This window comes from Mustela lutreola, chromosome 8 (genome assembly GCF_030435805.1).
Source record: "Mustela lutreola isolate mMusLut2 chromosome 8, mMusLut2.pri, whole genome shotgun sequence".
Taxonomy (NCBI): domain Eukaryota; kingdom Metazoa; phylum Chordata; class Mammalia; order Carnivora; family Mustelidae; genus Mustela; species Mustela lutreola.
The window spans coordinates 108,528,378-108,549,547 of NC_081297.1; the positions used below are offsets into that span (position 1 = coordinate 108,528,378).

Consider the following 21,170-nt stretch of genomic DNA (forward strand, 5'->3'; position numbering starts at 1 on the left):
ATGGTCTTCATTACTGCATTAGTTTGATAAAGTGTATTCTAGATACAATAGGGGAAATTTCACCTTTGGATATTTCTGTTTTATTAAATGAAATGGGATAACAATACTGTGATGAATAGGAAACTTTTTTTTTCTCCTCTCCTTGGCTAATTTCCTTGCTGCCACAACATCCATTCTTCAGTATCTTTTCTTAGGACACAGCACCCTTCAGTGAAGGCCCCATTTCCATGTAATTAGTGGGACAATCAGGGCCATCTATTATCATCAGTCAGATGTTCTCTACATAATAGGGACCAGGCATTTGGTCCCACTGGCAAAGGCTCTGTGTAAAAAATTAAAGCACCCTAATACGTAAACATTATTTCAGCTGAATGCTGTTGCTTTATTTGGGGACTTTAAGTACCACAAACATCTGTTAAACCATCAAAGTTCACATTCTTAAGAATGTATTCTCAGTGGGCAGATGACAAATTAAAGTGTCACTGTTCTCCAAGTGATAATTTTCTAGGATTTTGTATTAGTCTAACAAGTTTCTTAGAGCAACGGTAAAAATCATACACACATTTAGGCTTTGAGTTTCTTTACTAGGTTAAATATTCGGCACCATAATAGATTAAAAAGTAGATAAAGAAGGTGGGCTTAAAGAAGATAAGAAGAAATACTGACTTTGTAGGGAAGAATCATACAGAAATGCATCCTTGTAGACAAGAAAACTAATTAATTATTTAGACGGTGATAAAAACTCACTGAGAAAACTACCAAATGTTCATAACTCTGGACAACCAAGAAGAAATGGCACAAGTTCATAACTAGTAGGGACAAGAAACCTGTACACATTTAATTAAATTCTAGTAGAAGACAGTAAACCTCATCTCCTTCACAAAGTTTCATTAAAAATGATAAAAGGAGGATATGTGCTATGGTGAGTGCTGTGAAATGTGTAAACCTGGCAATTCACAGACCTGTACCCATGGGGATAAAAATATATTATATGTTTATTTTAAAACTTAAAAATTAATAAAAAATAATATTTTTTTATTTCAAAGCATCAATTTATTTTTTTTAATTCTTTATTTTTTTATTTTTTATAAACATATATTTTTATCCCCAGGGGTACAGGTCTGTGAATCACCAGGTTTACACACTTCACAGCACTCACCAAAGCACATACCCTCCCCAATGTCCATAATCCCACCCCCTTCTCCCAAATCCCCTCCCCCCAGCAACCCTCAGTGGGTACGAGAAGAATAAATGAAACAAGATGGGATTGGGAGGGAGACAAACCATAAGTGACTCTTAATCTCACAAAAAATAATAAAATTTTTTAAAATTCTTTTTAAATTTTTAAATTCCTATTTACAAAGAAAAATGATGAAAAAAAAATCACAGGGATGGAAAACAGGAAACCTTGCTATTCCTGAACTAGAAATACTACAACATAAAGCAAACAGCACTAGAATAATTAAAATGCAGGTTGAGGAGAGGAGGAGAATGGAATTCAATATAAATGCACAAAAGAGCATTTCTTGGGGTTGGTCCCAAGAAAATCCAGAATCCAGAAGAACTTCAATGTCAGAGGCAACAGGCACTAGGACAAGGAGCAATCTGGAGGTCTCCCTCCTATTTTATCTTTAGTTGGTTGCTACAGAATTTGCCCACAGGATACAGCCAGTGAGAGCAGTTCTCTAAATTAAGTACGAAATCAACAAAGAAGCTGTTCTTAATTAGGTGTGTTGATGTGTTGATGTGATGTACTTAGAAGTACCTCAGATTTCCTCAAAGTGCATAGAGAAAAAAGAGATGGAGACATCATTCCCCATTAACTGAAAGACAGTAAAGTCCTTTCTCCAAATAGAGCTTCTTTTTCTCAGACCGAGAGAGGTTTCCTAGTTTGCCCGCCTGTTCCTACCCACCCACCCTGAAGAGGATCGTATGTTTCTACATGATCCTGCCTATATACCTACATAACACTACAGTACCCCCACTTTCTTTCTAAGAAAAATATATGTGAAGAAAATAAATAGTATAAAAAAGAACAAAGCTGAAAAATAGAAAAAAAAAATATCTGTTAAGGGACCAGAGTTAAGAACAGAAATGTAATAGAACTTTAAAAATTGTCTAACTAGTATCTCCAGAAAGATTCATAAAGACATTGTATATATTGTGTCCACAAAATGAGAGCACACTGATATGGAAAAGGAAAAATCAGAAAATAAAAGATTTATTGGACATTACCAACATGTTGCCAAAAAAGTGAGGACCACATACCAGTTTGAATAGAATCGCCCCCAAAATTCATGTATACCCCAAACCTCAAAACATGACTTTATTTTGAAACAAGCTCTTTGCAGAGGTAATTAGCTAAGTTAAGATGTGGTCATGTTGGATTATTATGGGCTATAACCCAATGATTGGTGTCTCTATATAAGAAGAGAAAAAATGAGGCACAACAACACAAAGGGAAGATGGGCATGTGAAAACAGAAACAGACTACAGTGAGTGTGTCTACTAGCCAAGGGATCCCCAAAATTGTCAGTAACCACCAGAAGCTAGAAGAAAGCCAATGAACAGAATTTCCCCCAGAAACTCCAGAACAAACCAATCCTGCTGACACCTGAATTTCAGATTTCTGGCCTCCAGAACCGTAAGAGAATAAATTTCCCTTTTTTAAAGACATTAACCTTGTGGTAATATGCTACAGTAACTCTAGGAAACCAATCTGGTCAGTTAGGTGCTATAATACGTGTCTGCAAAGTGATACGGAAACTTGGAGGAAGAAACTAGCTGCTTTTGAGAGAGTTTAGAAGGTGTCAAATAAGACTTGATAATCATACAGGATATTGAAAGATGACTGAATCAACCTATTAAAGCCAGAAGGATAATGTATTCCAAGCTGTGAAAATAGCATATGTAAATACACAACAATGTGAACACATCTCTTATAGTCAGGAATGGCAAAACATGTGGTCTGACTTCAGTGGTATTTTACTGGTGGTCATAAGAGATTTTATTAGAAGTGTAGGTGGTGGACAGATCCTGAAGAGCCAGGCAAAACAAAGGAAATCATAATATGGTAGTCAAAGAAAAAAAGGGATTTAAGCAAGGAAGTGGCATGGTATATTATGCTTCAGAAGGAATTATTCTGCCTTGGATCTGAAGTCACCATCTTCTTTCCTGCTTTCTTTTTTATTTTGCTTTCTCACTGCATTTGCTCCTTCCTGGACTTTTTTCTAAAGGAAATAGTTATGTGAAGCAATTTTCCAAGGAGTACTTAGAGCCACAGGATCTCATTAGTATTTTTTTATTCCTCCATTCAAGTTAAGCTTCAAGCTTTGGAGTCTACATTGGATAGTCAGTTCCATTTCATAGAAATTATGCAAACATGAATATTTTCTTGGGCTTCAAAGAAAATAATAACAATGCAAACCTAACGTTTCTTGTGGAAGACTTTTTATTCCTCACCACCTTTCTATGGTGATAAATTACTGTAACCAAAAACTTTTAAGGGACATACTTACATCTAATTCACAACCATAAAATCTATGAAATGGCTATCTGTAATTGGGTAATTGGTACTGAAATATAGAAGAGAACTCACAAAACATACTATAAAATATTACAGTGTTAAATCTCATGAAAAAATAACTACTGATAAACCAGATTCTGAAATCATATAACCACAGAAGCTTGAAGTAGGAAAAAGTCATAAAGGTTTCCTTGTCTCATTGTGCAAACATTTCTCTCTTCACTCCTCTTTCTGCTTCATTCACTGCATCTAATCAATCAACAATTCCACGTTAACTTTGTTGCTTTTACATCATCTACCTGTCCACTGTCTATTTTTTTTTTAAGATTTATTTATTTGACAGAGAGAGAGAGAGAGATCACAAGTAGGAGAGCAGCCTGCAGGAAGCAGGCTCCCTGCTGAGTAGAGAGCCCCAGAAGGGGCTCCATCCCAGGACCCTGGGATCATGACCTGAGCTGAAGGCAGAGGTTTTAACCCACTGAGCCACCAAGGTGCCCCCACTTGTCCACTGTCTTAAAGTCAGGTCACCATTATCTCTTACTTGGATTATTACAAAAACATTCTAAACAAACCCCCCCTTACAAACTTGCACTCAGCTTTGTCAGCCCAATCCCCTCTTTAGGTACAAAAGTTTCAGAATGATATTCACAATTACAAATCTGCATGCCATTGCTTTGCTAAAAATCTTTCAAAGCTCCCCCATTACCACCAGAAAAAGACCAGAACTTCTCAACACAGCTCACCAAACCTTTCACCCAATCTCAGCTTCATCTGCCACCTGTCACATCTCTCCATGCCTTCATCTGCCACCTGCCACATCTCCCCATACCTTACACAGTGCTGCAGGTGTACTGAGTTACTCATAGTACCTTGCACAGACCATGCCTTCTTTCCCTGTTAGAACTTCATTAAGGCTTCTATCTATCTGAAAAGTCTGGCTACCTCCTCTTCATCCTCTGGTACAAAGAAAGACATATTTCCCCCAGGAAGTTTTTTCCAACTTTAGCAAGATTATGATAACCTTCAAATTACCCCATGCTTGCTTCTTCTGGAGATCTCGTAACTTGCACTGTCCCTGTCCTTTTGCTGTTCTCTTGCAAGAGACTACAAACTTCTTAAAAGGCAGGAAATACACTTTTAACTTGCCAGTTGCAAAATGCCTACTATACAATAGATATGTGTTAGATATTGCTCTAATTAATCACTACTTACTCATGAGGGATAAAACTAAGTATTTACAACTTCCCAGACAGTTATCTAGTATCCACATGAAAAAAATCTCTGGAATTGGGTGCCTGGTTGCTCTGTTGGTTAAGCATCTGCCTTTGGCTCGATCCCAGGACACTGGGATCAAGCCCCGTATTAGACTGCCTGCTTGGTAGGAAGTCTGCTTCTCCCACTCCCATTCACCCTGCTTGCGTTCCCTCTTTCACTGTGTCTCTGTCAAATACATAAATAAAATCTTTTTAAAAAAATTAAAAACAAACAGATTTCCAAATTTATCTTTCCATGGAACTCTTCTGAGGAGCAACCCCCGTTAACATTCTGAAGAACTAGAGTTCTATAAAACGCACTTTGGGAAATACCAATCTAAGCACTATGATTCTCTTAATTCACTGTTAAATTGTATTTGTTTTTGCAGAAGTCACATCAAAGTTCTCCAGGAGCCAACTATAACCCTGGACATATTCACCTGTTCTGATTCTTATCCAAGTCCCACTGAATTCAAAGTTCTGGAGTGAGACCCAAGATGCAAAATTTTAGTCATCAATTTACATTACTTCTATGCACACCAAAGTCTCAGAACCACTGTTTTGGAATAAACTGAAATAATAATGTTCAGTCGTGCCTTGGACTAAGCATCTTACATCTCATCAGGAAATCTCCTTTAGAAGCCCAGAGGTCCTGGCGCTCCCAGTTTCAATCTTCCCTACCTCTCAAGCCTCTTCTCCTGCTCTATGGTCTTTCTATTACCCCATATCACATGGTATGGTATTCCTCCATGTTTGCAAACTATTCTGTTGACATTCCCCCTGATTTCTGGAAAACACTTACCTTTTGGAAGTTAACTAAAATGTCATCTCCTCTGTGTAGGAAAACCAGTCCCTCCCTAGTCTGTGTGTTCACACTATACTAGTATCTCTATTGTGGTGTTTAATATATCATATTATAACTATGGATCTACAGGCTGCTTTTTCAACAGAATAGAACTGTCTTAAAGATAAATGTGAAATTTTAACACATCTTGTATTTTCAGTACAAGCTAGTCCTGGCCAATAGTTGAAGCTCAGTAACTGTCAGGTGAAAGATTCAAAAGCATTTTAAAGCTTTTGTCTTTGGTGTGTGGCTTCAAGTTTGTTTAGCTAAAAGAGGAATGTAATAACGCCTGGTGACAATATGCTCTTCAACCCACCTATCAATATAAGCCCAGGTACAGGAAACACAAAAGGTTGTTGATAAGAAACCCATAACTGAAGCACAAAGTCAACTACTCAAAACTAATGCTACCAAGAAACCATCTAAGAGAAATCAGAGCTGAGTTAGATCAATGACTGATACATAAATAGAAAAATGAACAGATTTTGAAAACAATAACTAATGTTTAAAGAAAAAAACCTAGGAACTAAGACTAGGCACATTGCAACTAAAAAATGAACAGCACACTCACAGGAGAAATTGAGGTACTCAGTTAAAGAACACTGTTTTTGCATTAAGACTAATCAATTTTGAATGTCATTGAAATCTATTAGTGCATGATTTCATTAACTTTCTTGAATTTTATTCTTCAAGCATCATATTCTAAACATAAAAGCACAGTCAACACCGTTACAAACCTGGAAATTAAGCATAAGCTCACAAATGTTTACCAATCATGATACAAATATAATAGTTCAACTTTCATGCACCCACTAATCATATGATTGTGATAGGTTCACTCAGGTCCGATAATAAAATTTCAATGCTAAAAAAAAAAAAAAAACAAAACAAAAAAAAAAAAAAAAAACTTGCTACTTTACATTCTGTTTGCACCAAAAAAGGGCCAACTAAGGCTCTATTCTGTCCACTTGCTATTCAATTTATATGAAACACAGGTTTCATTAAAGATATTTTAATAACTTTCGTAATGGCCTTCTCATCGCTTACCTCAAGAGAGAAGCATGATAATTTAAATGATAAATCAAACTATAATAATGGTATTGCTCTGTTTTCCTAAATATAAATTTTATTAACTTTACGCACATTAATACATCAAAATAATAGGAAGTTTACTCCTTACTCCTTTCTCCTATGATTACCTGCTATTGTTTCCAATACAATTATTACACAATATTCACTTTTAGCAAACAGCTTTTTATCAATAAACATAAAAATACCAAATTAAGCAACCCTATATATGAATTTCTGTTGCAAAATTTGCAAAGTCAGACACAAATTTTACATAAATTCTGAATAGTTTCTGTGTTTTCATTGAATCCAATCTGACAGACTACTCAAAATAAACTTTATAGTGCTCCAAACAGTTCTTGCTTAAACATGTTGTCTTATATTTAGAGTTAATAATATTATTTGGATATACTGACAAAATTACTTAGAATCACTTTATTTTAAAATGTGTTTGGGGGGCACCTGGGTGGCTCAGTGTGTTAAATCCTTTGCCTTCGGCTCCAGTCATGGTCTCAAGGTCCTGGGATCTAGCCCCATATCTGGGCTCTCTGCTCAGCAGGGAGCCTGCTTCCTCCTCTCCCTGCCTGCCTCTCTGCTTAGTTGTGATCTCTGTCTGTCAAATAAATAAATAAAATCTTTTAAAAAAAATAATAAAATAAAATGTGTTTGTATTTTATCCTTTAATGAACAACTTAAAAATCCTGGACAAAGTACTGGTATAAAGTAAAAGAATGTGGCCAAAAGGTGGTATATTTTCATCTCTAGGACTCTCTCCATAGAGACGTCTAAAAAGAGAGAATTCCTTCAGTGCTGAGATGAAATCACAGAACACCAGCCAAGAAAGGCTATACTGACCTTTGCTTCAGTTTTCAAAGATATCAGCAATGTTGTAAGATACATAAAGAATGGCAAAGCTCTAAGATCTGATAGCAAATCACCAGGGTCTTCAATCACACAACAAAGAAGACATTACTGAGGTGTCTGCATAGAATTTTCTTAATACATGGGATACTAAGGAAATGTCAGATTACAAAGATGTCCTTTTATTATGAACTTTCAAAGGAAAAGGTCAGTCAAGTGACTAAGAATTATGAAGTGTCTTTTTCCCAATACTATCACTGACATTCTGACCCAAGTCCTTTGCTTTGATTCCTGTAAAATGCATTCTCTCAAATACCCCCAAAATTTTAATGTTGCTTTACATTTCATCACAGTACAGTAAGCACCACCAATGACTAAATATCCACTAACAAAAGGCTACATGAAAAGTTCTTCTGCTCTGTATTTACTGGCCTCACAACAACAACCGATTTCATTTGCAGACCACAACAAGAGCTCCAAACATCTTTTATTGACTGATTCACCAGTTACCCTGTGTGAAACCACTATAATCTTGTTAATTACATATGAGATGACAATGCTCTATAAAATACATAAACCACTACCAATAGACTAAACTAGATTTGCATTGACAAATTCCAAAGACGATAAATCAAGTAAAAGTAGAGAACATATTATAAAGACACACACACACACAAAGGGATAAAGGGAAATAATAGGAGATAAATGCATAAGCAGGTTAGTTATGAGGCTTTAAAAGTAGTAGAACAGTGAGATACAGAACTGGTAGAGAAGGCAACAATGGAAGTCTGCATCTGACCAGGGATCTGGAAATAAAGTGAATACATAAAACAGTAGAAATTTCCCTGCTATTACTGGGCAACAGGATATGGAAGAGGGCAGACCTTCCCCATACTATTCCTAACGTACTTGCTGCTTCCTAAGAACTAAAACTTGTGCATCTGCTGTTAAACACAGTCCGACAAAGCAATTGAGATTGACTGGGAAGAACACCATAAGTCAGAAGGTCTAAATTCTAGCCCTGTCACTGCTACCAGCTAGCCAGAGCTACAAACAAGTCAGCTGTCTGATCGGTGAATTGAGGCAGTTATGTCAGGCAATCACCAGTTTCCTCCCAATTCCATGCCTCATGAATACCAGAAGTCTGTCATATATGCCAATAATCAATCTCATTCAAAAAACGTGTAATTTGGATGGATATGCCCAGTACACACACATGCACATACACATTAATATTCTCAAATCAAATTTTTAAGGCATATTCCTACAAATCTCTTCCATTCCTTAACCGTATAAAAATTTTACAAATACATTCCTTGAATATGTATCTATATTAATGACAGTGAATAGATCCTTTTTTATGAAAATACATATATATTTTGGAATAGAAAAACTATCTTCCCAAAAGAGAAATATGGAATACTATAATACACTACACATTTACCTGGAAATACTCTCCATTAATGAGCACATTAAAATATAAATTTATTTGAAGTGTGCTAGACAGCATACTATTCTCTATGCTCATTCTGATAGAATGAGTTATGAAAAAAATTAAAACTAAATAATTTGACATTATTTTGTAAACAGATGTGTTAGGCGTATCTGTAAATCCTCAAGTGAATAAGACTTTCCCTTCTGTGTAAGATGCAGGAAAGGGAAAATGATGTCTTTGACAAGGCACTTTTCAAATGGAAACAAAACTGAGATTATCTAATCAGTTATCCTTGTGGTGGATGGATATACACCTGCACCAAAACTTAGATTTAGAAAATGACAGAGCCAATCATCTTTATGGGTTTCACGACAGAGCCACAGCAAAAAGATTTCCTGAGATCAATATGTGGTTGAAGGAAAGCTGTTTTCAATGGAAACAGGAAGCTAGGAGCTAACCTGTTTCTATGGTAACCAGAGCAGCAGCTACCCAACAGCTGTAGGAAAAAAAGGGCAGAAAGTTATAAATGTAAAAAAAAAAAAAAAAAAAACCCACACAAAAAAAATATCAATACTGATTTACTTCATTGTGTAATGGTCCTTAGAGTACAATCACAATGAGGGCAGACGTTTTTTATTCCTCTTCCCACCCTACCCCCAGGGGTTTTTAGCAGTTAGTATCCTTATTTCTCCTCCAAACCTCAAAATCTAAAAGCCGGAAAGAAGTTTGGATACTAGCTAGTCCAATGTGTCATCCCCATTTTCTATTTATTTATTTATTTACTTGCTTGCTTTATTTATTTATTTTCAGAATCAGTAAAAGGAAATCAAGACTCAGGGAAATGAAGTAAATTCTCCAAGGTCACACAGCTGGTTGTGAAATCTAGGTGAGTGCACAGGCTGATACATCCCACCCCAGACAGTTTCTCCAACGCTACTTCCATATATTTTCACTTCTTGCTCTCTCCTCCTCCCTAACACCCACATTTTAGTCACTTTCTGTGAAACTATTGACTTCCTAATATTAAAATTAATCACCATGTTCAACCTATAAGAAAAACAAAGACCAGTGCTATATATATATATATATATATATATATATTACACACAACAGAATAGATGGCACTGCATATATATATATATATATATATATATATATATATATATATATATATGGGAGAGACTGCTCTTCTAAAAAAAGCTGTCATATTTCAAAAAGAAAATTAAGTTTGTATGATGTCTTTATGGTTATTGTTTAGCCTATGTTGCCACTATATAGTTCCTTCTAGAGATCTGCGTCTATCTTTTTTTAGTCCTTTAGTGCCCTTACCATTTCATTTAGACATATTTTTAAATGTTGCTATAATAAAAGGATATGACTTAGAAGTTCAAAAGGTATGAGACCTGAGAACTGCATTTAATTTTTTTGTAGCAGAAGTAAAAATAAATGACAATGATACACATTTTCAAATGGGAAAAGTTGACCTGTATTTCCTTATAAACCTGCACATTCCCGGTTTTCAGTTGCTTTGAAAATAAGTTTCTTGACAGAGAATTTTCTTGACTCTCACTAGTTTTGTCAACTCAAGTCTATAAATGAGCACTTAATAAAATATCACAGAAAAAAGTCATACCTGATCTGTCCAACTACATTAACCTTTGGCAATGGAGCAAATCACCTAGTTTGTGATCAAATACGCAACTGAAAATACAATTTTCTAATGAACTTCCTCGATTCTTTTAATGATGTATTGAATTAGGTACTCTCTGAACCTATCCAATGCTCAGAATAGAAGTATAAAATCAAATTAATTTGTGATCTGTACAATTAGTGGCCTGGAAAGGATCAAAAGATACTTAGATGTTTATATGGGCAAATGCAAAAATACCAGACTATTGATTGCAGGCTTTTTTCAGGAGTCTTGGATTTGCACTGCCATGTAATTGGCCATGACTTTTAATTAAAATGGAAGGTATGAAGTCACTTGACCACACCTTAAATAATTTGGTTGTTTTGTATAAGTACAGCCTTCCTCACATTCCCTAATATTACAAAGACAGAGCCCATAAATCACCTCACAAACAGAAAAATCAAGAATAAAACAGCCTAACTCTTTCATAATAAAAAAAGACTAACAATATCTTAACATCATTTCTAAATAGAATGTTTTCATGAATGTGTCAGACAATATTTCCATTTGAGTTGTTTTTTTGTTTGTTTGTTTTTTGAGGAAAATTTATCTTTAACATCTCTGGAATTTTTCTGCATTTCTTAATTTAACAGATAATGTTTTTAGGAAATGTTTTATTATAAACAGGGTGATGAGCTTATTGAGGGCAAAGGACTATATCTTCTCCACATATTCCCAATAACTTCCATAGTTAAGTGACTACATATCCAATATTTGCTGACTAAATAAATATTCTAAAAATTCTAATAATAAATTATATAAATTATAAATTCTAATAAAATTATATAAGCAAGCTATATTTGGCCAGTAATTCTTTGAATTGGAGCAATACTTACAAAAGAAAAAATATACTTTTTTTAAATCTTAAACTATGACTTTATTGTCCTTACTTTATTATAATTTTTTTTAATTAAATGTTACACTGGGAGCTAGCAAACAGTTATTTATGTCATTTCTTAACTATTTTGTTTTGTGGCTTGAGGAAGAGGAAAAAAATGGCCCATAAAAAGTAAATTATGTATGTGCAATTCTGAATCCAATTCTATATGCTGAAATTTGAATTTTAATAGTTTTGAGGAGTATACTTTAATAATGCTGAGGAAATAAATCAATTTAAAATGTTAATAAAGTGAATATTTTCAATATTAAAAATTGACAGATTCACTATCACAACACATGTATGATTCAGGATGATCGGCACATAATGATATATTAGATGAAGATCCAGAAAACCTATATAAAATGATCTAGATCCAAGGACCAAAAACCTAACATCTTAAATGTGGTTCCACAGCAGTTATTCTTTTTATTGTTTTGGGGCACCTGAGTGGCTCAGTTGGTTGAGGATCTGACTCTTGGTTTCAGCTCAGGTCATGACCTTGCAGTCCTGGGATCAAGCCCCAGTGTAGGGCTCTATGCCCTGCAAGAAGTCTACCTCAGATTCTCTCTCTCACCTTCTCACTAACTCTCTCCCTTTCCCTCAAATAAATAAATAAAATCTTTTAAATAAATAATAAAATAAAACGTTCCTTTAAATTAAAAATAAGTCCTATCAGCTAACCAAAGATACGCAAGTTATCAACGAAGAGCCTGTAAAGTAGAACCTAATTCAATCACCTCTACTCCCCCCAAAAAATAAGTGAAAAGAAGAGAGATAGGGAGAAACTTGTAACAGCTCTCCACTTCTTTAACACTGGAACAAATTATTTAAAATATTTTGATTCTAGTGTTTTGCCCTTATCCTAGTTGATTAACTTCTAAATAATCTAGAACTTCTGTCGAAAGAATTTCTGCCTGGCACCTGTCTACTTACCTAGGATCTAATGTTTTCAGAAGAAAGCACACACAAGCTTCATTTCCCTCTTAAACTAAGATATTAAATTGGAAAAATACAATGCATAACACTTGCACAAATACATCTATGCATCCTTGATTTTTGCTATTTGTAAATATCACTCAATGGCATCAACAGCATAATCTCTCCTTTTCTTTCCTGATCTCATTTTTTCCAGAACAGGTTTCCATGACAACTTATATTTGATTTTTTATAAATTTCTATTTTGGAATACTATTCTTAAGGATAAGAATTCATTTAAGTATAAATATAAACTTACTTACCAAGTTAACCTGAACTTTCAAAATGTATTGACACCATAAATTTAAAGCAACAGAAGAGGGAAATGCCAACCCAAAGAGAAAGCAAAAATACAACGTTATAAAATTAAATTAGCTATTCAGTTCCTATCACTGTTGTTTCAGTATGGCACTTAAGATCATAAAAGTTAGAAATAAAATACATCTACTCTATAACTGAGTCACTCTCCTCAATATTGGGTAAAGATAAAGATTATGGTGACAGGTATAACCAATTGAAAAAGAAATTCAAACAGTTAAAAATGTTCATCTCAAGCATATCAATAAAAGATGAACTAACATAAAACAAAGTAAAGAGGGTTTATAAAAGTTAAATATTTCTATTAAGAATGAGTCTTGTCTAGAAAAAAAAGAAAAAAAAAGAATGAGACTTGTGCAAGTAAGACCACAGCTGAAACAAACAACTTGATAATTGATTTATGTCTTCTAGAATCATGTCCATGCAAAATAAAATTTCATCCTATGGCTTCCCAGTGTAATTCTATTTATCAAACTAGTCAAAAAACATTAAGTCAAGCCATCACATGAACTAAAAACGTTCATATAAAAATATTAAATCACATTTAAGTAGAATGACTACTTCTGATTACTCTTTTTTTTTTTTTAAGATTTTATTTATTTATTTGACAGACAGAGATCACAAGTAGGCAGAGAGGCAGGCAGAGAGAGAGAGAGAGAGAGAAGGAAGCAGGCCTCCTGCGGAGCAGGGAGCCCGATGCGGAGCTCGATCCCAGGACCCTGAGATCATGACCCGAGCCGAAGGCAGCAGCCCAAACCACTGAGCCACCCAGGCGCCCCCTGATTACTCTTTTCTAGGCAATCCCCAATAATGTGAAAAGAGATTTCCCTAAAGACAAGTCCCACAAATGTAAGCCACTCTGAAAGAAAGAAAACACTACATATTGACTGGTCAATAAAAATGCAAAGTTCAAATAGGGTTCAAGAAGTCAATTTGAATTTCATATTTTCACTCAAATGTTGGGTGGTGCAGGGTAAAAATTCTACCAAAGTCCTGGAATACATATGTTTTCTTAAAAATCATAGATGACCTTTCAAAGTTAGAATTCTAGAAAGTGTCTTATGCTGCATTAAATCTCAAGAGCAACATGATCTGCAGAGATTTCATAAGCCAGTCAGTTATAATCAGTGGTTGTGGTAAAAGGGCCTGGGGAGGATGTCATGAGACCTCCAGCATAATTTCGGATCTTCTATTAACTTGCTGTATGACCTTGGCCATCACTTAGCATCTGTAGTCCTCATTTTCCTTATCTATAATATAAAGGGTCTTCCTGAAGTGACCTCAAGGAAATTTTCCAGGTCTGTAATTCTCAGCTGATTCTGCTTTTGATGCCTCTTTGACCTTGTGTTAATCTTTAATATATCTGTGTTCTTTCCTCACCTGAAATGGATGCATATCAAACCCCTAATATTGTTACAATGAAATCTTGGTAAGATGTTTTTACTGGTAAGATTTTTTTTAAAACTATTTTCAAGTTAATAGTCTACCCTTTGACCAATAATCAATAAAATCAACTTTCATAGCAATAATAAAAGTTGAATACCACCTTAAAGTTTTTGCTATGCAATCTAGCCTACAATAAAAGACATATTATCATGAGGAAAGATAATAAAACATACTGTCTCTTGTATAGCAAGCGATCTGGAAAAAAAAAATTACATGAGGAGTCTGAAAACAAACATATTATCTTCTTAGCCACCAAGTGGATAGAGCACTGTGGCACTCACTTGGAATTGAAAAAACCATGGATGTAATGGTCATGTCTGTGATTTAACTTAAGTTAATACGTACTAGTTTCTGTTTTGGCTTACACTGGACTAAACTAGCATCACCAAAGTGACCAATTCACATTGTTGGGTTGTTTTTTTTTTTTTCCTGTGTATTTGATGCTCTTATTTAGAACACATTTTTAAAACAACAACAATCCACACAAACAGCCCAACAATTTCTATAAACCACTTCTCAAAATGTGGCTCCCAGACTAATAGCAGCATCAGCAGCACCTGGAAGCCTGCCAGAAATGCCAGTTCTCAGGTTCCACTTGAGACCTGTGGAATCAGAAACCCTGGGGGGAGGCCCAGGATCCAGTGGTGTTCTGAGGCTCTTCAATTCTGAAAGCCACTGCCCTACAGGTAGCAGGAAATAAGGAGTTTTTGTCACTGATGACCTTAATTCCTTTTGGGCAGGGCATTGCCACCTCACCTGGTGTTGAATTTATAGAATGATCTTAAAAGGAAGATAGCAGAGTTGAAGTTATTGATTCTATATTCGAATACAATAATGTGGACATACTAAAATTTATGTAGGCATTTAAATCCCAGATCCATTGGGGAGTAATGCTTGAAATTGTCTCTTTCACATTCTATTTCAAACTGAAAACAAAACATATCCTTATACTTCTAAAGTGGTATCAGAAACACATCTTCTGACAAGTTACTAGAATGACAGCTGCACAATATCTCAGATGCAGAGACTTCTGACATACAGAAGACAATAATGAGGATGGAGCCAAAGTGAGGCTGCCCAGGGGGTATTTTTTCTGGGCGTCAGAAGCAAACCAGACACATGCAATTGCAGAGATTTAACTAAATACACTACTCCATTCTCGTGTATAATTAAAAATCATTCATATACTATATAATTTTGGGTTATTTATATTTCTTTTATTTCCTTTACACTGGAGAAACTATTATTGGTAACTTTTACAGTCCCTTCATGGGATTCTGAAGAATTAATTGGGAGTGTCAAGGACTAAATTTAAACTGCCGTTCAAATTAGAAACTGAAAAGAAAAATTGAGGACGGAGTCACAATCTAAGGGTAAAATAAAGTTTGCAGCAATCTAAATTACCCAGATTTAGACAATCAGACTAAACTGGCATCATCAAAATGACATTCAACCTGTAAGAAACATGGATGAAGCCCAAGGGGAAAAGGACCAGACTACAATTCAATGAGCAGGGGGGCTCTCTGGTGAACTCACTGGGACAAGCCACTCAGCATTCTTCTCCTTTGGAAGGAGACAGGCCCAAATAGCATTCAGGAGATTCTCTTCACAAAACTACCCCCCCCCATCGCCCTACCCCACCCTGGCATACCCTTTCTTCACCCAGCCACTACTATATTCCATTTCCCCATCTCTGTCTTCCGATTAGATCCCTAATTGGAGCCACTGCTTTGAGTCAGACGTGAAGGAGTGTCAGGCCTCACTGAAAATGTCAAATCGTGATGACCAGAAGGCCTGAAGTAACATCCACACTAAAAGAAAAGTTGGAAGGAAAGAGGAAATAAAGAATCAAGACGGAGCACGATACCAGTTTCAGGACAAGGTTCCAGACAGACTTGCACAGAGAGGTCGACATTGGCCCTTTGGCTCCCATTTATCTGCTAAAGGAAATCTCTGAGTTGAGGAGGAGACGGTGGAGGATGAAGGGGACGGAAGGGGAGGATGACCGCCAGGGTCCCTGAGTTTACCTGACACCAGATGCGCTTCTGGTCACATCCTTAGGGAGCCCTGTTCTCTTCTCCCTCCCATCCCCTCCCCTCGTCCCAGAGGTCATTGGTGGAAAAGAAAGTTGGGGAAGGCGTTGGAGGAGCTGGAGCAGCAGGGAAGGGGGCGGTTCTGGCCTTACCCTGGCGGCTCTGGACGAGTAGGGGTCCTCGAAGAGGGCCCACATGCGGGGCTGCAGCCTCCTCCAGCGGCCAGACTTGCCGTCGGGGCCCCCCAGGCCCGCCGCGTCCTCGATGCCCAACCTCTTGGCCGCCAGGTCCTCGTCGTCGCCAGGGTCGCCGCCGATGAGGTCGGGGGTCTCGAAGATGTCGAGCGCCTCCTCGGCGTCACGGTGTTGCCTGTAGGTCATCCAGCAGCAGGGCTCCACGTCCGTCTCGTCGATGCCCCAGAAGGCCAGCTCCTCCTCGAAGAGCGGCCCGCACACGTCGGCGGGGCAGTGCAGCTTGCCCGTGCGGTAGTAGTTGAGCACATAGGCGAAGACGCCGGGGTGCCGGTCGAAGAAGAACTCGCGGCCGCCCCCAGGGTGGTCGCCGCCGATGCCCCGGGGACTGCAGTTGCCCGCGCCGCCCTCAAAGCAGCCGCCCGGCCCGGGGGACAGTGGGGGCGGTCGCGGCGGCGGCGAGAGCGAAGGGGGCGACGGCTGCAGCTTGTCGCCAGCCGCCGTCAGGCAGTCGCCCTGGGGATCGGAGGCGGCGAGAAGGGCCAGGCGCGTCCCAGGCAGGGTCTTGAGGGTGCTGCGGTAGGTTTCGTGCCGGGTGCCCCCGACATTGAGGATCACCCTCTCGTTGTTCTCGATCTTGCCCATCTCTGTGGCTCAGACATGACTGGGGGGAGGCGAACACAGCGCCAAGTTAAAGATCTCGGCCGTCAGAGCCACACCATGACCCCCACCCCCACGCCGAGCCGGAGTCCCAGGATGCAGGGACAGGCGAGGGGCAACTGACCCTCCCAGGAGGAGTTGCGCGCCCAGCCCTGTCCCCGCCTCAAGCAGCACACCGTCCCCAGGCTTCCAGAAAACCAAGCAGGTGGTCCCAGCCTCCCTGAGCTTCCAGGACACCTTCTTTCCTGCCTCACACCTTTCTTCCCTACCTCTGATCACCCCTACTTCATCGTTTCACCCTTCACCCTTCCCCCCCACACCCTCTCACAGAAAATCTGCTTCTAGGCCTGAACCCCCACTCTCCTCTTCTCCCCAAACCCCTTCTAAGCCCTTTCTCTCCCTCTCTCGCTCCTCACTCTGCCCCTGCCCTGGCTCCTCTCCTCCCCTACCCTAAACCCTCTCTCCACCTTCCTTGGCCTGGAGGCAGTTCCCTCAGGCAAGGAGTTTCTCCTCTGAGGCAACTTGGCAGACGGGACGGAGACCCCCATTCCACGCGTACCCTCGGGACTCTGGACTCGCAGCGCCCTGGCACTCAGGGAATGCCCTCTGCGTGCCCCGTTCTCACTTCCACTTCTCCCTCACGGACCAGGCAAAAAGACTGAACGCAAAAGTCAAAGCAAAAATAAATAAATAAATAAATAAATAAATAAATAAATAAATAAAAATCTCCCTGCTGTTGCCTTTCACCAAGGAGACCTGTGACTAATTTCCTGATCCAATTTCCTTTTCACATTATTACTGTTGTTGTTGTTGTTGTTGTTGTTAATAGTATTATTACTTAGGAAAGGAAACCACTAACTAGTTCCATTTTTTTAGAATGCGAATGATCAACGCATCCCACCCCATCCCCCCCCCAAGAAAAACAAACGCCTAGGGGATGCAGAGTTAGGGGGGTTGGGGGGTTGCTCTCTAGTAGGGGCGAGGCCCTGGAAAGAGCCGCTGGAGGCACACCCCCTGGTCCCCCAAGCTGACAGTGTCCCCGCTTCCAGTCTCCCAGCCACCTATTCCCAGGGCTTCACCTCCACATTCCCATTGCGGAACGAGGCGGGGGCAGGCGGGCGAATGCCTGCCTGCAGGGTCAGCATGCCCTTCCCGGCAAATCACCCCCGTTCCCTCCCGCCCCCAGATACCTTAACGAGACCGACAGAAAAGTGCTTCTGCTTGGGTTTCCGAGTGGACGAGGTTCTCCGGGCAGCCGGACTGAGTCCTGACACCCAGCCGAGCCGCCCTTCTCCAACGAAAAACTACTTGTTGGCGTTTTCCGGGTTCAGGTGGTTGGGCCGCTTCTCGCGGCGCTGGGGTCGCGGAGCCAGCCCCCGCCGGCCGCCGGCCGCGCTCCCCGCCTTCATTCTGCGAGCTGCGGGCTCGCCACGCGCCAACCTCCGCGCCCAGAGTCACCATCGCGCAGGGCTGGGCAAACCATGGAGCTCGGGGCGGGTCCAGCCGGCGCTCCGCGACCCCGCCGGGAGCCGGCCCAGATGCTGGCCGCGACCACCGCGGAGCTGACCCGAGGTCAGGAAAGCTCACCCACTTGAAGGGGCAGTCACCCGGCTCCGCCCTGGACCTCCAGGTTTTGTTTCTCCCCTGAAAGCAGCCGCTGCTAGAGCTGTCCCTTCCGCACCACTCGCTGCCAACCACCAGCGCCGGAGCACAGAGCTCAGGAAAGGGTGGGTGGGTGGGTGGGTCTGGGGAAGCTCTCTTGTACCAACCAGGTTCATATATTTTTCTTCCGTGAAGCTCTATCCCCACCCTCTCTGGAGCTTCTGCCTGCCTTATTTACACCCCACTCTCCACACCCTTTCTCTTCCCACTGCCCCACCCCTCCCAACAAGTGAGAGAGCATCATCTCTAAGACCAATTCCGTTTTTTTTTTCCCCCTTAATGACAACTGATGGGAGAGAGAGGTCTACTTACAGGTGACAAGTGAGTCTTGGATCTCGCGTCTTACACATGGCTCTGGCTTGCTCTTTCCAGTCAAATGTAGGTCTCCAGTCACCACATCATGGTTATATAAAACAAAACAAGTTTAAAAAGTTTATTCCAGGAACATCATGCTCTAGCAAGTGAAAATTCGGGTTTCTTTATCAGAAGCCTCAGAGGAGAGCTACATAATCCAAGTACCAAAGCAATTATCTAATTAGTCACTTTCTCCCTTTCAAATTTGTATTGGGCCTTGTAGAAGTTTATCAGGGCTGCCATAACAAAGTACCACAAACTGGTCTGTTTAAACAGCAGAAATTTATGATCTCACAGTTCTGGAGGTAGAAGGTAGAAACTAAGGTATGGTCAGGGTTGGTTCCTTCTGAGGGCTGTGAGAACTGGACCTATTTCAGGCCTCTCTCCTTGGCTTGCAGATGGCTCTCTTATCCCTGTGATCACCTCTATAAAGACCGTATCTCCAAAATAAGGTCACATCCTGAAGCACTAGAAGCTAGGACTCCAACATCTTTCCGTTTTTTTGAGGGGGTGGGGAGGGGGAGGGGAATGGTGCTGGGACACAGTTCAATCCATATCAGTTCATAGCACCAAATAGAGTGCGTGTTTCTGTGTGTGTGTGTGTGTGTGTGTGTGTGTGTGTGTACCGAGAGAGAGAGAGAGAGAGAGAGAGAGAGAGAGAATCTATTCCACAGGTATAGCTTGAAAGGATTAAAATCCATGGCGTAGGTAAAACACCAGGTTGTATATAGGAGGAAGTCTCTTTGAAAAACAGATACTGATACTGACACAGCAATTTAAAAATTGCAAGAGTTATAAATCTCTATATGAGAAAGTTTTTGCATTATACAGGACTGCAGGGTGGGCAGTTAAATATAAATAGTTCCTTCAGAGAACACCTATCCCTTATGGCAGTAGATAATTAAACTAAGTAAAGAACTTAAAAGTATCTGGAAGGTTACTGATGTCTAGGAAACTAATCTAAGAAAAAATGTATATCCATTCATAAGAAATTTACTAACAGTATGTCAATACATGTGTTGTAATAACCTTAGGAACAGCTCTATGGACCCAGCTTTATGACAATGGAAATTTGCTTTTACTAACACACACACACACACACACACACACACACACAAGTATAAGGCTTAACTGCTGAGGAAATGATTCTAGTTTAGCACTATTATCAATCACTAAGGCGTTTCTTAAAATAACTGATAGTAAATTTCAACTGCCAGAAAATTTCCAAAGAAAAATTATATTCGAATTATAATATGCATTCTTATATTATCTAGATGGTTCCTTATATAGCTTAATGCAAATTCAATAGGGAGAAAAAGGCATATGGTTTGCTTTAAAATAAATTAGCAATAGTAAGTATAGTAGCAGAAGCATTTATAATAATAGATAACATTTACTGAGATCTTACTATGTGCAAAATGTTTTACATAAATTACCCCCTTTTAATTTAAATGGAGGAAATAGTCACATTAAATTACAAGATTTCCAGAAAGATAACTCATACAGATGTCAGAAATCAATAATAGAAGCCTTTAGCTTAATAATATTAAATTTGTATTATGAGGGATCTACAGAGAAACCAAAGGAAGGGGGTGGGGGGATTGCTGCAAAGGACTTATGGAGGAGAAATGAGAAAACAAGGGCCTAATGAATCAATTTGAGTCTAAGGTTATATAAGCTACTTAGAAATAATCATATCGACAAGAGGATCACCTTTCAGAAGAATTCAGACTTTTCTTGTGATTCATAAAGGTTTAGATGTGAAACTAGAAAACATTTCAAATAAGTTTGAAAATAGGAATGTGGAAAAATAAGAGAAAGAGATGTGCATATCAATAGAGAATTTATAAGCAAAGCAGCAAATGAAATACTCTCGCTCTCTCTCTCTTTCCCTTTTTCTGGTCAATATAGAAGGGGAAGATCCTAAGACAAATATTCACGCTTCATTATATAAGACAGGAGAGAACAGAAAAC

The 21,170-nt window shown here is 39.1% G+C and overlaps 1 protein-coding gene across 8 annotated transcripts in view; it reads right to left on the reverse strand.

Moving 5' to 3' along the window:
• The window catches only part of KCNC2 (potassium voltage-gated channel subfamily C member 2), a 187,511-nt gene extending 168,299 nt beyond the window's left edge, over positions 1–19,212 (reverse strand). For 6 of the 8 annotated variants that reach the window (XM_059186354.1, XM_059186355.1, XM_059186351.1 and 3 more), the window contains exons 1-2: positions 18,371–18,646; positions 16,482–17,184 (exon numbers count right to left, since the gene is read on the reverse strand). In XM_059186354.1, coding sequence (XP_059042337.1) covers positions 16,482–17,165 — 684 coding nt within the window. In that variant the 5' untranslated portion in view covers positions 17,166–17,184; positions 18,371–18,646. Of the gene's footprint in view, positions 1–16,481; positions 17,185–17,739; positions 17,833–18,370; positions 18,647–19,154 lie in introns of those variants that run through there. The other 2 variants (XM_059186349.1, XM_059186350.1) reach the window with 2 other exon arrangements.
• Between the last annotated feature and the right edge of the window lie 1,958 nt (positions 19,213–21,170).